At 42.3% G+C, this 17,492-nt stretch overlaps 1 protein-coding gene across 3 annotated transcripts in view; it reads left to right on the top strand.

Annotated features, from left to right (window-relative positions):
• Positions 1 to 17,492, top strand: part of PHTF2 (putative homeodomain transcription factor 2) — a 522,887-nt gene that overhangs the window by 398,711 nt on the left and 106,684 nt on the right. For all 3 annotated transcript variants that reach the window (XM_053716525.1, XM_053716526.1, XM_053716524.1), the window contains one exon: positions 11,144 to 11,362. In XM_053716525.1, the coding sequence (XP_053572500.1) occupies positions 11,144 to 11,362 (219 nt within the window). The remainder of the gene's footprint in view (positions 1 to 11,143; positions 11,363 to 17,492) is intronic.

Below are 17,492 nucleotides of genomic sequence, written 5' to 3'. Positions count from 1 at the left end.
TATCCAGTCCACGGATCATCCATTACTTGTGGGATATATTCCCTTCCCAACAGGAAGTTGCAAGAGGATCACCCACAGCAGAGCTGCTATATAGCTCCTCCCCTCACATGTCATACCCAGTCATTCTCTTGCAACCCTCAACATAGATGGAGGTCGTGAGAGGAGTGTGGTGTTTTATACTTAATTAATTCTTCAATCAAAAGTTTGTTATTTTTAAATGGCACCGGAGTGTGCTTTTTTTTCTCAGGCAGTATTTGGAAGAAGAATCTGCCTGTGTTTTCTATGATCTTAGCAGAAGTAACTAAGATCCACTGGCTGTTCTCACACATTCTGAGGAGTGGGGTAACTTCAGAAAGGGAATGGCGTGCGGGGTCTCCTGCAACTAAGGTATGTGCAGTAAAATATTTTTCTAAGGAATGGAATTGACTAAGAAAATACTGCTGATACCGAAGTAATGTAAGTAAAGCCTTAAATGCAGCGAAAGCGACTGGTATCAGGCTTATTAATGTATGTGCAGTAAAATAAATTTCTAAGGAATGGAATTTGACTAAGAAAATGCTGCTAATATTGAAGTAATGTAGTAAGCCTTAAATGCAGTAGAAGTGACTGGTATCAGGCTTGTCAATAGAGATACATACTCTATGTTTAAAACGTTTGCTGGCATGTTTAATCGTTTTTTTTAGGTACATTGGTGATAAAACTTATTGGGGCATAATTTTTTCCACATGGCTGACTTATTTTCTGCATAGAAACAGTTAACTGAGGCTTTCCACTGTTGTAATAATGAGTGGGAGGGGCCTATTTTAGCGCTTTTTTGCGCAGTAAAAATTCAGACTCAGTCTTCCTGCTTCTTCCTGCATGATCCAGGTCGTCTCTAGAGAGCTCAAGGGACTTCAAAAGTCATTTTGAGGGAGGTAATCAGTCACAGCAGACCTGTGACAGTGTGTTTGACTATGTTAAAAACGTTTTTTCTCTATTTATTATCAGTTTTGGGTATTAAGGGGTTAATCATCCATTTGCTAGTGGGTGCAATGCTCTGCTAACTTAATACATTTACTGTGAAAATTTGGTTGCTATAACTGATTTGGTTCATTGTTATTTCAACCTGAGACAGGTTTTTTTGCTTCTTAAAGGCGCAGTAGTGTTTTTTATATTGCTTGTAAACTTATTTTAAAGTGTTTTCCAAGCTTGCTAGTCTCATTGCTAGTCTGTTTAAACATGTCTGACACAGATGAATCTGTTTGTTCATTATGTTTGAAGGCCAGTGTGGAGCCCCATAGAAATATGTGTACTAAATGTATTGATTTCACTTTAAATAATAAAGATCAGTCTTTATCTGTAAAAGAATTATCACCAGACAACGAGGGGGAAGTTATGCCGACTAACTCTCCTTACGTGTCAGTACCTTCGCCTCCCGCTCAGGAGGCGCGTGCTAATATGGCGCCAAGTACATCAGAGACGCCCATAGCAATCACTTTACAGGACATGGCTACAATCATGAATAATACCCTGACAGAAGTATTATCTAGATTGCCAGAATTAAGAGGCAAGCGCGATAGCTCTGGGATTAGAACAGAGCGCGCTGGTGCTGTGAGAGTCATGTCCGATACTGCGTCACAGTTTGCAGAACATGAGGACGGAGAGCTTCATTCTGTGGGTGACGGATCTGATCCAGGGAAACCGGATTCAGAGATCTCTAATTTTAAATTTAAGCTTGAGAACCTCCGGGTATTGCTAGGAGAGGTTTTAGCAGCTCTGAATGACTGTAACACAGTTGCAATTCCAGAGAAATTGTGTAGGCTGGATAGATACTATGCGGTGCCGGTGTGTACTGACGTTTTTCCTATACCTTAAAGGCTTACGGAAATTATTAGCAAGGAGTGGGATAGACCCGGTGTGCCCTTTTCCCCACCTCCTATATTTAGGAAAATGTTTCCAATAGATGCCACTACACGGGACTTATGGCAGACGGTCCCTAAGGTGAAGGGAGCAGTTTCTACTTTAGTTAAGCGTACCACTATCCCGGTGAAGGATAGTTGTGCTTTTTCGGATCCAATGGATAAAAAATTAGAAGGTTACCTTAAGAAAATGTTTGTTCAATAAGGTTTTATCTTGCAGCCCCTTGCATGCATTGCGCCTGTCACTGCTGCTGCGGCGGCATTCTGGTTTGAGTCTCTGGAAGAGGCCATTCATACAGCTCCATTGGATTAAATTATGGACAAGCTTAAAGCACTTAAGCTAGCTAATGCATTTGTTTCTGATGCCATTGTACATTTAACTAAACTAACGGCTAAGAACTCCGGATTCGCCATCCAGACGCGGAGAGCGCTATGGCTTAAATCCTGGTCAGCTGACATGACTTCTAAATCTAAATTACTTAATATTCCTTTCAAGGGGCAGACCTTATTCGGGCCCGGCTTGAAAGAAATTATTGCTGACATTACTGGAGGTAAGGGTCATACCCTTCCTCAGGACAGGGCCAAATCAAAGGCCAAACAGTCTAATTTTCGTGCCTTTCGAAATTTCAAGGCAGGAGCAGCATCAACTTCCTCTGCTCCAAAACAGGAAGGAACTGTTGCTCGTTACAGACAGGCCTGGAAAACTAACCAGTCCTGGAACAAGGGCAAGCAGGCCAGAAAACCTACTACTGCCCCTAAGACAGCATGAAGTGAGGGCCCCCGATCCGGAAACGGATCTAGTGGGGGGAAGACTTTCTCTCTTCGCCCAGGCGTAGGCAAGAGATGTCCAGGATCCCTGGGCGTTGGAGATCATATCTCAGGGATATCTTCTGGACTTCAAAGCTTCTCCTCCTCGAGGGAGATTCCATCTATCAAGGTTATCAGAAAACCAGATAAAGAAAGAGGCATTCCTACGCTGTGTACAAGACCTCCTAGTAATGGGGGTGATCCACCCTGTTCCACGGACGGAACAAGGGCAGGGATTTTACTCAAATCTGTTTGTGGTTCCCAAGAAAGAGGGAACCTTCAGACCAATCTTGGACCTAAAGATCTTAAACAAATTCCTAAGAGTTCCATCATTCAAAATGGAAACTATTCGAACCATCCTACCCATGATCCAAGAGGGTCAGTACATGACCACAGTGGACTTAAAGGATGCCTACCTTCACATACCGATTCACAAAGGTCATTATCGGTACCGAAGATTTGCCTTTCTAGACAGGCATTACCAGTTTGTAGCTCTTCCCTTTGGGTTAGCCAGGGCCCCGAGAATCTTTACAAAGGTTCTGGGCTCACTTCTGACGGTTCTAAGACCGCGAGGCATAGCGGTGGCTCCGTATCTAGACGACATCCTGATACAGGCGTCAAGCTTTCAAATTGCCAAGTCTCATACAGAGATAGTTCTGGCATTTCTGAGGTCGCATGGGTGGAAAGTGAACGTGGAAAAGAGTTCTCTATCACCACTCACAAGAGTCTCCTTCCTAGGGACTCTTATAGATTCTGTAGAGATGAAAATTTACCTGACGGAGTCCAGGTTATCAAAACTTCTAAATGCTTGCCGTGTCCTTCATTTTATTCCACGCCCGTCAGTGGCTCAGTGCATGGAAATAATCGGCTTAATGGTAGCGGCAATGGACATAGTGCCATTTGCGCGCCTGCATCTGAGACCGCTGCAATTATGCATGCTAAGTCAGTGGAATGGGGATTACTCAGATTTGTCCCCTCTACTAAATCTGAATCGAGAGACCAGAGATTCTCTTCTCTGGTGGCTTTCTCGGGTCCATCTGTCCAAGGGCATGACCTTTCACAGGCCAGATTGGACGATTGTAACAACAGATGCCAGCCTTCTAGGTTGGGGCGCAGTCTGGAACTCCCTGAAGGCTCAGGGATCGTGGACTCAGGAGGAGAAACTCCTCCCAATAAATATTCTGGAGTTAAGAGCAATATTCAATGCTCTTCTAGCTTGGCCTCAGTTAGCAACACTGAGGTTCATCAGATTTCAGTCGGACAACATCACGACTGTGGCTTACATCAACCATCAAGGGGGAACCAGGAGTTCCCTAGCGATGTTAGAAGTTTCAAAGATAATTCGTTGGGCAGAGTCTCACTCTTGCCACCTGTCAGCTATCCACATCCCAGGCGTGGAGAACTGGGAGGTGGATTTTCTAAGTCGCCAGACTTTTCATCCGGGGGAGTGGGAACTTCATCCGGAGGTGTTCGCTCAACTGATTTATCGTTGGGGCAAACCAGAACTGGATATCATGGCGTCTCGCCAGAACGCAAAGCTTCCTTGTTACGGATCCAGGTCCAGGGACCCGGGAGCGGCGCTGATAGATGCTCTAGCAGCCCCTTGGTTATTCAACATGGCTTATGTGTTTCCACCTTTTCCGCTGCTGCCTCGACTGATTGCCAAGATCAAACAGGAGAGAGCATCTGTGATTCTGATAGCGCCTGCGTGGCCACGCAGGACCTGGTATGCAGACCTAGTGGACATGTCCTCCTGTCCACCATGGTCTCTACCTCTGAGGAAGGACCTTCTAATACAAGGTCCTTTCAACCATCCAAATCTAATTTCTCTGAGGCTGACTGCATGGAGATTGAACGCTTGATCCTATCAAAGCGTGGCTTCTCAGAGTCAGTTATTGATACCTTAATACAGGCACGGAAGCCTGTTACCAGAAAAATCTACCATAAGATATGGCGTAAATACTTGTATTGGTGCGAATCCTAGAGTTACTCATGGAGTAAAGTTAGGATTCCTAGGATATTGTCCTTTCTACAAGAGGGTTTGGAAAAGGGCTTATCTGCTAGTTCGTTAAAGGGACAGATTTCTGCTCTGTCTATTCTTTTGCACAAGCGTCTGGCAGAAGTTCCAGACATCCAGGCTTTTTGTCAGGCTTTGGCTAGGATTAAGCCTGTGTTTAAAACTGTTGCTCCTCCGTGGAGCTTAAACTTGGTTCTTAAAGTTCTTCAAGGTGTTCCGTTTGAACCCCTTCATTCCGTTGATATTAAGCTTTTATCTTGGAAAGTTCTGTTTTTGATGGCTATTTCCTCGGCTCGAAGAGTCTCTGAGTTATCTTCCTTACATTGTGATTCTCCTTATCTGATTTTCCATTCAGACAAGGTAGTTTTGCGTACTAAACCCGGGTTTTTACCTAAGGCAGTTTCTAACAGGAATATCAATCAAGAGATTGTTGTCCCATCATTGTGCCCTAATCCTTCTTCAAAGAAGGAACGTCTTTTGCATAATCTGGACGTAGTCCGTGCCCTGAAGTTCTATTTACAGGCAACTAAAGATTTTCGTCAAACTTCTTCCCTGTTTGTCGTTTACTCTGGACAGAGGAGAGGTCAAAAAGCTTTGGCAACCTCTGGCTTCGTAGCATAATACGCTTAGCCTATGAGACTGCTGGACAGCAGCCCCCTGAAAGAATTACAGCTCATTCTACTAGAGCTGTGGCTTCCACCTGGGCCTTTAAGAATGAGGCCTCTGTTGAACAGATTTGCAAGGCTGCGAATTGGTCTTCGCTTCACACCTTTTCAAAATTTTACAAATTTGACACTTTTGCTTCTTCGGAGGCTGTTTTTGGGAGAAAGGTTCTACAGGCAGTGGTTCCTTCCGCTTAAGTTCCTGCCTTGTCCCTCCCATCATCCGTGTACTTTAGCTTTGGTATTGGTATCCCACAAGTAATGGATGATCCGTGGACTGGATACACTTAACAAGAGAAAACATCATTTATGCTTACCTGATAAATTTATTTCTCTTGTAGTGTATCCAGTCCACGGCCCGCCCTGTCTTTTTAAGGCAGATCTAAATTTTAATTAAAACTCCAGTCACCACTGCACCCTATGGTTTCTCCTTTCTTGTTTTGTTTCGGTCGAATGACTGTATATGATATGTGAGGGGAGAAGCTATATAGCAGCTCTGCTGTGGGTGATCCTCTTGCAACTTCCTGTTGGGAAGGGAATATATCCCACAAGTAATGGATGATCCGTGGACTGGATACACTACAAGAGAAATAAATTTATCAGGTAAGCATAAATTATGTTTTTGGACCATTCCTCCTTGCAAAACATCTCCAGTTCAGTTAGGTTTGATGGTTACCGAGCATGGACAGCCCGCTTCAAATCACTCCACTGATTTTCAATGATATTTAGGTCTGGGGACTGGAAATGCCATTCCAGAACATTGTACTTCAACTTTGTGACTGAGTTTTCAACATTATTCTCAAGTATCTGCTTATATTGAGTGGAATCCATGCGACCCTCAACTTTAACAAGTTTACCAGTACCGGCACTGGTCCCACAGCCCCACAGCATGATGGAACATCTACCAAATTTTACTGTGGCTAGCAGGTGTTTGGACTTGGAATGGTGTGTTCATTTGCCAACATGCATAACGCCCCTTATTATAACCAAATAACTCAATCTTTGTTTCATCAGTTCACAACACCTTCTTCCAAAATTAAGCTGGCTTGTCCAAATGTGCGTTTGCATACCTCAAGCGACTCTGTGGCGTGTGTGCAGAAAAGGCTTCTTCCGCATCACTCTCCCATACGCTGAATTGTTGAACGATGCACAGTGACACCATCTCCAGCAAGATAATGTTGTAGGTCTTTGGAGGTGGTCTGTGGGCTGTTTTTGACCGTTCTCACCATCCTTTGCCTCTCCGATATTTTACTTTTGGCCTTAACAAGAACTGTGCCTGTGGTCTTCCATTTCCTCACTATGTTTCTCACAGTGGACACTGACAGCTTAAATCTCTGCAATAGCTTTTTGTAGCCTTCCCCTGAACCATAATGTTGAACAATCTTTGTTTTCAGGTCATTTGAGAGTTGTTTTGAGGCCCCCATTTTGCCACTCTTCAGAGGAGAGTCAAAGAGAACAACTTGCAATTGGCCACCTTAAATAACTTTTCTCATGATTGGATGCACCTGTCTATGAACTTCAAGGCTTAATGGGCTCACCAAACCAATTGTGTGTTCCAATTAATTAGTGCTAGGTAGTTACAGGTATTCAAATCAACAAAATGACAAGGGTGCCCAAATTCATACATCTGTCTAATTTCGTTTTGATGCATACTGCACATTTTCTGATAATCCAGTAAACCTCCTTTCACTACTGAAATATTACTGTGTCCTTCAGTTATTTGATAGATCAAAATGAAATTTCTGATCCAAACACCCAATTATTTATAAATGAAAATCATGGAAATTGTCAGGGGTGCCTAAACTTTTGCATACGACTGTGTGTGTGTATGTATATATATATATATATATATATATATATATATATATATATATATATATATATATATATAGAATAAAGTAGAAAAAAAAGTTGCTAGCAGCGGTCTTAAAAGCAATAAGTCTTTATTGAAACATCAAAGGTAAAAAAACACTCCAGGAGAGCAAATGTGCACACAACATTAGGCCGAAACATGTTAGCGGACTAATGTTGTGTGCACATTTGCTCTCCTGGAGTGTTTTTTACCTTTGATGTTTCAATAAAGACTTATTGCTTTTAAGACCGCTGCTAGCAACTTTTTTTTCTACTTTATTCTAATTATTCCGGGCAGCAGCAGCTGGTCTGGGACTTACAGCTCCAAAGCCGGTCTATGGGAACTCTGTTTTCTACATTAAAAGGATCAGCGCATGGATTCACCGCGCTGCAGCACGTACGTCACGCCCCCTCCTGCATAGTAGGACGCCTTTTCGAAGAAACGCGGAGGAGACTATTGAGTGCAGATACAGTGAATTCCGGAGGTCTTTAATCAAAAACAGAGACTGAGTCATTTGGGGTCAGCGGTCTAGAGGAGTGGTGAGTAAAGGCGTTTTCGCCACTTGGATTATAAGTCCTGGTCTTCTCTCTTTATGTTAGAGATTTGAAGGTACCACTCACTCTGCATGTAACCGCTTGTTGTGCTCCTAAGCCTCCGGTTTTCTGAAGTACACTCTGTCTCTGATACATTCATTCACATCACAGGCGTATATAGGGGGTTTGTCAAGCTGTTTTCCAGTAGCTCTGAGCATGTTAAACATAATACATATTTCGTACGGCTCATTGCTTTGAACGGAGTATACACATTCACCGGACTTTGTTTATGTCGACAAGACAACTAATTACTTAAAGGGACGGCAACAGTGACTTTTACTTTTGATTTATATATATATATATATATATATATATATATATATATATATATATATATATATGTGTGTGTGTGTGTGATTTTAATATATCGTGTGTGTGTGATTTTTTATTTTTATTTTTATTGCCTTCATTTTTAAAGGCTTGGTAATACTCTGGTTTAAGCAACAATTCTTAAATGTGCAATGCAGATTAAATGCTCACAATACATTTAGAGTCTGCACAAACGGGTTAACTCGTCAATACAGCTAAAAAGTTATAGGGAAATGGCTACACAAGTGCACGGCATAAATTATACTAAACAAGAGCTTAGTCTATCGAAGCATATACATTTGGCAAAACAACCTTACACCTGCTTAGAAAAGTTAAAGGGACATTTATAATGCAAGATTTACATGCTCTTATTTGTTACAGCTTGTAATGTTAGACTTGCAGGGCTAATAGTGCTGTGTGTTTAACCCCTGAAAAAGGACTGCTGATTCTGAGCAGACACAGCCAGTGAATTGCAGGATTGTGTGACTGCCGCTGCTGACTTGCTCATTAGCTGTGTCTGCTCAGAAACTGGTTTTACTGACCTCTCTCAATGTTCACAAAGACATTAATCTATACTATACTCACGTTTGTAATGCGTCCGTCTGTGTCGCCAGTTGCGCACGCATCCTCAAAGGAATGTTGGCTGTGCGAGGCCTAAGCTGCATTCAGGTCTATTCCAAAAACGGCAGGGTGGTGAAGTAAACCACCTTCGGTGGATTCTTTCACCACCCTGCCAATTTCGGAATCCACCTGGATGCAGCATAGGCAAACCCAAAGCCTTAAAAAACAAAACAAAAAAAAAACGCAACCACCCGAACAAAATAACTAAAAAAATGTAACCGTCCGCAAGAAATAAAGATAAAAACACGTAACTGCCCGCACAAAGTATAACATACAAAAAATAACCCCCTGCATAAAGTATTAACAAACACCTAAACCGTCAACCCCCACATCGCAAAACAATAAAGTAATTAACCCCTAATCCGCATATAACATAATTAAAATATTAACCCCTTAACCGTCAACCACCCACATTGCTATTAACCCCTAAACCACCAACCCCCCACATCACAATAAACCTTATTAACCCCTGAACCGCCAAACACCCAAATCGCAATCAACCTAATTAACCTCTAAACTGCCAAAAACCCCACAACGCAAATAACTATTTTAATTACTAAGCGCCCTAACCTTACACCCCCCTAAATTAACCCCAATTACTACTAAATTACAATTAAAATTTAAAAAAACTAACATTAAATTGCAAAAAATAAAAAAGTCTAACATTACAGAAAAAATAAACAAAATTATCAAAAACATTTTTTTATACCTAATCCCTATGAAAATTCCCCCCCCCCAAAAAATAAAATAAAAACACCCCCTAATCTAAACTACCAATAGCCCTTAAAAGGGCATTTTGTAGGGCATTGCCCTAAGTTAAACATCTCTTATACCTCCAAAAATACTAAGTCCCACTTAACAGTAAAAAACCCCCACCCACCAAACCCCCCAAAATAAAAAAATAAAAATACTAAAAAAAACCTAAACTATCCATTGCCCCTAAAGGGGCATTTGTATGGGCATTGCCCTTAAAGGGGCAATTAGCTCTTTTTCAAGCCCAAAAAAACCCTAATTAAAAAATAAAAAACACCGAAAAAATGACCATAAAAAAGCATTAACCTAAGCCCCAAATAGGTACTCACTGTCTGACGGAGAAGGTCTTCTTCCATGCGGCTCCATCATGTTCTATCTTCATCGCGAGCGAAGGCGGGGCGGTGCAGAGCTGTCTTACTGATGCCTTGATCATCAGCGGTGGTCCTCAGCGGCCTGGAGGCTCCTCTTCATGCGATCGTCTGTTGCACACTGAAGATTGAATGCAAGGTACCCTATATTTATTGGGGTACCTTGCATTCCTATTGGCTGAAATTTTGAAATTAGCCAATAGGATGAGAGCTACTGAAATCTTATTGGCTGATTTGAACAGCCAATAGGATTTCAGTAGCTCTAATCCTATTGCATGATTTCAAAATTCCAGCCAATAGGAATGCAGGGTATCCCAAATTGATTGCAGTACCTTTCATTCAATCTTTAGTGTTCGACAGACATCGGATGAAGAGGACCCTCCATGCCACCTCCGTTGAGGCTTGCCGCTGAGGATCCACGCGTCGGGGAAGAGAGCTCCGCACCTCCGTGCCGCCTTTGCTCCGGATGAAGATAGAAGATGATGGAGCCGCCTGGAAGAAGACCTTTTCCGCCAGACTTCAGGAACGGTGAGTACCTATTTGGGGCTTAGTGTTAAGATTTTTTTTTTATTTTTAAGATTAGGGATTTAATGGGCTGGAAAAGAGCTGATTGCCCTTTTAAGGGAAGTAAAAGAGCTAAATGCCCTTTTAAGGGCAATGCCCATACAATTGCCCCTTTAGGGGCAATGGGTAGTTTAGTTTTTTTTTAGTGTTAGTTTTTTTATTTTGGGGGGTTTGGTGGGTGGGTTTTTTTTACTGTTAGGGTGCAATTGGTCATTTGTTTAGGTAAAAGCTTTTTAACTTGGGGCAATGCCCTACAAAAGCCCTTTTTAAGGACTATTGTTAGTTTAGTATTAGATTAGGGGGTGTTTTTATTTTGGGGGGGATTTTTTATATTTATAGGGGTATTAGTTTAGGTTTAAATTTTTTATTTTGGATAAGTTTGTTTATTTTTTTTTTCTGTAATGTCATTTTTTGTAATTTTAGCTTTGTGGGTTGTAGTTTTTTTTTATTTTATTAAATAGACTGCCCTCTCGTCAGGCTTATCGCCTAGTACCCTATAAAGACTATTAATGATTGTAATGTATTTGTTTTTCCTTTGAATATTATCTTATGTAGTCTGATGCAGATACAATCACTGCAAAGTGACGCTCCCTTAATTCTCTATATTAGCTAGATATTGAATGATTTGGTCACATGAGCAGAATTTTTAGTTTGCTTTCTGTTTATATTTAAACTCATTGTGTTTCTTTTCTTCTTCAGGATGTTCCAAAATCGGGCACCAGCTGCAGTTCTCGTTGTTCCAGCTCCAGACAGGATTCTGAAAGCACCAGGCCAGAATCTGAAACGGAGGATGTGCTATGGGAGGATCTTCTGCACTGTGCAGAATGCCGCTCTTCCTGCAGCAGTGAGACGGACGCAGATGCTAATCATGCCAGCCTCTGTGTGAAAAAAGAGTACAGAGATGACCCCTTCCATCAGGTACCACCTCTTTTGTTTGTTTTTTCTCTTGATAGATTTACAGTTTCTCTTGTAAGATGTATCGAGTCCACGGATTCATCCTTACTTGTGTGATATTATCCTTCCCAACAGGAAGTGGCAAAGAGAGCACCCTCAGCAGAGCTGTCTATATAGCTCCCCCATTAGTTCCACCCCCCAGTCATTCTCTTTGCCTACTCTAAGAAACTAGGAAGGGCAGAGCGAGTGTGGTGACAAAAATGTTAGTTTTTTATTTCTCAAGCAAAAGTTTGTTATTTTAAATGGTACCGGTGTGTACTATTTACTCTCTGGCAGATTTCTGCAAGGAGGATTATGATCTTATCACTTTGTAACTAAGATCCACTGCTGTTCTCACAAGGGCTGAAGAGTACAGGAAATCTTCAGTTGGGGGAATGGTTTGCATGCTAAGCTGCATTTGAGGTATGTTCAGTCTATATTTTTTCTAGACAGACTGTGTTAATTCTAGAAAAGGCTGGCAATATCCCCATGAGGGAAGGGTAAGCTGTATTCAGACACTTTGATAGGAATTTTAGCTTGCTTGAAGGGCTCATAAGTTACTGGTGACACTGTTAGGAAAAAACGTTTTTTGTTTGTTCAGTAAATGATGCAATTATAATGTTTTTTTGAAGGGACTAAAGGGGTCATTCTGGCTTGTGTTAGGGTTTTTTAACCCACATGGTTAATTAAGAGACACTCAGTTGTTTTTCTAATAGGCCTCAAAACATTGAGTGAGGTGGGAGGGGCCTATTTTCGCTCCTACGTTGCGCCGTTTCTTTTCATTACAGACATCCAACTGCTTCTCCAGTGGTTCCTGCTCTGTTTGAGGGCTGTAAAGGAGTTTTTTTTTCCCCACAAATCGTTCTGAAGGGCAGGTAGGCGCCACAGCAGAGCTGTGGCAAGGTGCTGAAAGTCTTTTTTACCGGTTTTGACATTTTTTCAATCCGGTTTTGCCATTAAGGGGTTAATTGTTTATTTGCATAGCTGTGCAAAGTTACTAAGGCTGTAAGATACTACTGTAAAAATTTTGTTAAGTTTACTGCTTTTTTACACTGTTTTGCAGAACTTGTGCAGCTTTTTTTCTCTTAAAGGCACATTACCGTTTTATGTCTAAGTGTTATTTACTTTGATTACAGTGTTTTCCAAGCTTGCTTATTACATTACTAGCCTGTTTAACATGTCTGACACCAAGGAAAATCCTTGTTCAATATGTTTGGAAGCCATTGTGGAACCCCCTCTTAGAATGTGTCCCAATTGTACTGATATGTCTATAAATTATAAAGAACATATATTAGCACTTAAAAATAGAGCAATAGATGATTCTCAGTCAGAAGTAAATGAGGGTTCGCCATCTAGCTCTCCCCAAGTGTCACAACCAGTAATGCCCGCACAAGTGACGCCAAGTACCTCTAGTGCGTCAAATTCATTTACTTTACAAGACATGGCCACAGTTATGAATACAACCCTCACAGAGGTTTTATCCAAACTGCCTGGTTTACAAGGAAAGCGGGACAGCTCTGGGTTAAGGAAAAATGCTGAGCCGTCTCATGCTTTAGTAACCGTATCTGATATGCCCTCACAATGCTCTGAGGTAGGGGTGAGGGATTTGTTATCTGAGGGAGAAATTTCTGATTCAGGAAAGACGCTTCCTCAGACAGATTCTGATATGACGGCCTTTAAATTTAAGCTTGAACACCTCCGCTTATTGCTTAGGGAGGTATTAGCAACTCTAGATGATTGTGACCAATGTTCCCTCTAAGGACAGTTTTGTGTGCAGCCCAGCAGTGAAACAGTTAACAAGAAAACCATACCTTGCCATCTGCATTGTGCAGTGATTGCTAATTGCAGGGTGTGGTTACCTAATTAACTGTTTCACTGCTGGGCCGCACACAAAACTGGCCTTAGAGGGAACACTGATTGTGACCCTATAGTGTCCCAGAGAAATTGTGTAAAATGGATAAATACTTAGAGGTTCTTGTTTACACTGATGTTTTTCCAGTCCCTAAGAGGATTGTGAATATTATTGCTAAGGAGTGGGATAGACCAGGTATTCCTTTCACTCCCCCTCCTGTTTTTAAGAAAATGTTTCCCATATCTGACACCATAAGGGACTCATGGCAGACAGTTCCTAAGGTGGAGGGAGCTATTTCTACTCTGTCTAAGCGTACAACTATACCTATCAAAGACAGTTGTGCTTTCAAAGATCCTATGGATAAAAAATTAGAGGGTCTCTTGAAGAAAATTTTTGTTCATCAAGGTTTTTCTCTCCAACCTATTGCGTGCATTGTTCCTGTAACGACTGCAGCTGCTTTCTGGTTTGAGGCTCTACAGGAGGCTCTTCAAATGGAGAGTCCATTACAGGAGATTATGGACAGAATTAAGGCCCTTAAGTTGGCTAATTCTTTTATTACAGATGCCGCATTTCAACTGGCTAAATTAGCGGCAAAGAATTCAGGTTTTGCCATTTTAGCACGCAGGGCGTTATGGCTTAAGTCCTGGTCTGCTGATGTGTCATCTAAATCTAAACTTTTGAACATTCCTTTCAAAGGTAAGACCCTATTCGGGCCTGAACTGAAAGAGATTATTTCAGACATCACTGGAGGGAAAGGTCATGCCCTCCCTCAGGATAGATCAAGTAAGATGAGGACCAAACAGAATAATTTTCGTTCCTTTCGGAACTTTAAGAGTGGTCCCGCTTCAGCTTCCTCTACTGCAAAGCAAGAGGGGAATTTTGCCCAATCCAAGTCAGTCTGGAGACCTAACCAGGCTTGGAACAAGGGTAAACAGGCCAAGAAGCCTGCAGCTGCCTCTAAGACAGCATGAAGGGGTAGCCCCCGATCCGGGACTGGATCTAGTAGGGGGCAGACTCTCTCTCTTCGCTCAGGCTTGGGCAAGAGATGTTCACGATCCCTGGGCTTTAGAAATTGTGTCCCAGGGGTATCTTCTGGAATTCAAAGACTCCCTTCCAAGGGGGAGATTTCACATTTCTCAATTGTCTGTAAACCAGACAAAGAGAGAGGTGTTCTTACGCTGTGTAGAAGACCTACATACCATGGGGGTGATCCGCCCAGTCCCAAGAGAGGAACAGGGGCTAGGGTTTTATTCAAACCTGTTTGTGGGTCCCAAAAAAGAGGGAACTTTCAGACCAATCTTGGATCTCAAAATTCTAAACAAGTTCCTCAAGGTTCCATTATTCAAGATGGAGACTATTCAGACTATTCTACCTCTGATCCAGGAGGGTCAATATATGGCTACCGTGGACTTAAAGGATGCGTATCTACACATCCCTATTCACAGAGATCATCATCAATTTCTCAGATTCGCCTTTCTAAACAGGCATTACCAGTTTGTGGCCCTTCCCTTCGGGTTGGCCACGGCTCCCAGAATTTTCACAAAAGTGCTAGGGTCCCTTCTGGCGGTTCTGCGACCACAGGGCATAGCAGTGGCGCCTTATCTAGACGACATCTTAATTCAGGCGTCGACTTTCCAGCTAGCCAAGTCTCACACGGACATCGTGTTGGCTTTTCTGAGAGCTCACGGGTGGAAGGTGAACATAAAAAAGCGTTCTCTCTTCCCTCTTACAAGAGTTTCCTTCCTAGGGACTCTGATAGACTCGGTAGAAATGAAAATATTTCTGACGGAGGTCAGAAAATTAAAACTCTTAAGCACTTGCGAGCTCTTCATTCCATTCCTCGGCCATCAGTGGCTCAGTGTATGGAGGTAATCGGACTCATGGTAGCGGCAATAGACATAGTTCCTTTTGCCCACCTACACCTCAGACCACTGCAACTATGCATGCTCAGACAGTGGAATGGGGATTATGCAGATTTATCTCCTCAACTGCATCTGGACCAGGGGACCAGAGAGACTCTTCTCTGGTGGTTGTCTCAGGACCACCTGTCTCAGGGAATGTGTTTCCGCAGGCCAGAGTGGCTCATTGTAACGACAGATGCCAGCCTGCTAGGCTGGGGTGCAGTCTTGAACTCCCTGAAAGCACAGGGCTTATGGTCTCGGGAGGAAGCTCTCCTCCCGATAAACATTCTAGAACTGACAGTGATATTCAATGCGCTTCAGGCGTGGCCTCAGCTTGCTGCGGCCAAATTCATCAGATTTCTAGCAGTGCTTTGGTCCTTAAATCTGGCCTATGTATTTCCACCGTTTCCTCTCCTCCCATGTCTGGTTGCCAGAATCAAGCAGGAGAGAGCTTTGGTAATTCTGATAGCACCTGCGTGGCCACACTGGATTTGGTATGCAGAACTAGTGGACATGTCCTCGGTTCCACCGTGGACTCTGCCAATGAGGCGGGACCTTCTAATTCAAGGTCCGTTCACGCATCCAAATCTAATTTCTCTGCGTCTGACTGCTTGGAGATTGAACGCCTGATTCTATCAAAGCGTGGTTTCTCCAACATAGGTGTGTCCGGTCCACGGCGTCATCCTTACTTGTGGGATATTCTCTTCCCCAACAGGAAATGGCAAAGAGCCCAGCAAAGCTGGTCACATGATCCCTCCTAGGCTCCGCCTACCCCAGTCATTCTCTTTGCCGTTGTACAGGCAACATCTCCACGGAGATGGCTTAGAGTTTTTTAGTGTTTAACTGTAGTTTTTATTATTCAATCAAGAGTTTGTTATTTTGAAATAGTGCTGGTATGTACTATTTACTCAGAAACAGAAAAGAGATGAAGATTTCTGTTTGTATGAGGAAAATGATTTTAGCAACCGTCACTAAAATCCATGGCTGTTCCACACAGGACTGTTGAGAGCAATTAACTTCAGTTGGGGGAACAGTGAGCAGTCTCTTGCTGCTTGAGGTATGACACATTCTAACAAGACGATGTAATGCTGGAAGCTGTCATTTTCCCTATGGGATCCGGTAAGCCATGTTTATTACGATCGTAAATAAGGGCTTCACAAGGGCTTATTAAGACTGTAGACTTTTCTTTCATGTAATTAGCAAGAGTCCATGAGCTAGTGACGTATGGGATATACATTCCTACCAGGAGGGGCAAAGTTTCCCAAACCTTAAAATGCCTATAAATACACCCCTCACCACACCCACAATTCAGTTTTACAAACTTTGCCTCCGATGGAGGTGGTGAAGTAAGTTTGTGCTAGATTCTACGTTGATATGCGCTCTGCAGCAAGTTGGAGCCCGGTTTTCCTCTCAGCGTGCAGTGAATGTCAGAGGGATGTGAGGAGAGTATTGCCTATTTGAATGCAGTGATCTCCTTCTAAGGGGTCTATTTCATAGGTTCTCTGTTATCGGTCGTAGAGATTCATCTCTTACCTCCCTTTTCAGATCGACGATATACTCTTATATATACCATTACCTCTGCTGATTCTCGTTTCAGTACTGGTTTGGCTATCTGCTATATGTAGATGAGTGTCCTGGGGTAAGTAAGTCTTATTTTCTGTGACACTCCTAGCTATGGTTGGGCACTTTGTTTATAAAGTTCTAAATATATGTATTCAAACATTTATTTGCCTTGACTCAGAATGTTCAACTTTCCTTATTTTCAGACAGTCAGTTTCATATTTGGGATAATGCATTTTAATTTAACATATTTTACCTTAAAATTTGACTTTTTCCCTGTGGGCTGTTAGGCTCGCGGGGGCTGAAAATGCTTCATTTTATTGCGTCATTTTTGGCGCGGACTTTTTTGGCGCAAGAATTCTATTTCCGTTTCCGGCGTCATACGTGTCGCCGGAAGTTGCGTCATTCTTTGACGTTATTTTGCGCCAAAGATGTCGGCGTTCCGGATGTGGCGTCATTTTTGGCGCCAAAAGCATTTAGGCGCCAAATAATGTGGGCGTCTTTTTTGGCGCTAAAAAATATGGGCGTCATTTTTGTCTCCACATTATTTAAGTCTCATTATTTATTGCTTCTGGTTGCTAGAAGCTTGTTCACTGGCATTTTTTTCCCATTCCTGAAACTGTCATTTAAGGAATTTGATCAATTTTGCTTTATATGTTGTTTTTTTCTTTTACATATTGCAAGATGTTCCACGTTGCAACTGAGTCAGAAGTTACTACAGGAAAATCACTGCACAGTGCTGGAGCTACCAAGCTAAGTCTGCTATAAACTTTTGGTATCTGTTTCTCCAGCTGTTATTTGT

Source organism: Bombina bombina, chromosome 6 (genome assembly GCF_027579735.1).
Source record: "Bombina bombina isolate aBomBom1 chromosome 6, aBomBom1.pri, whole genome shotgun sequence".
Classification (NCBI taxonomy): Eukaryota; Metazoa; Chordata; class Amphibia; order Anura; family Bombinatoridae; genus Bombina; species Bombina bombina.
Note: the sequence above shows the minus strand (reverse complement) of the source record. Positions and strands in the feature narration are given on the sequence as shown.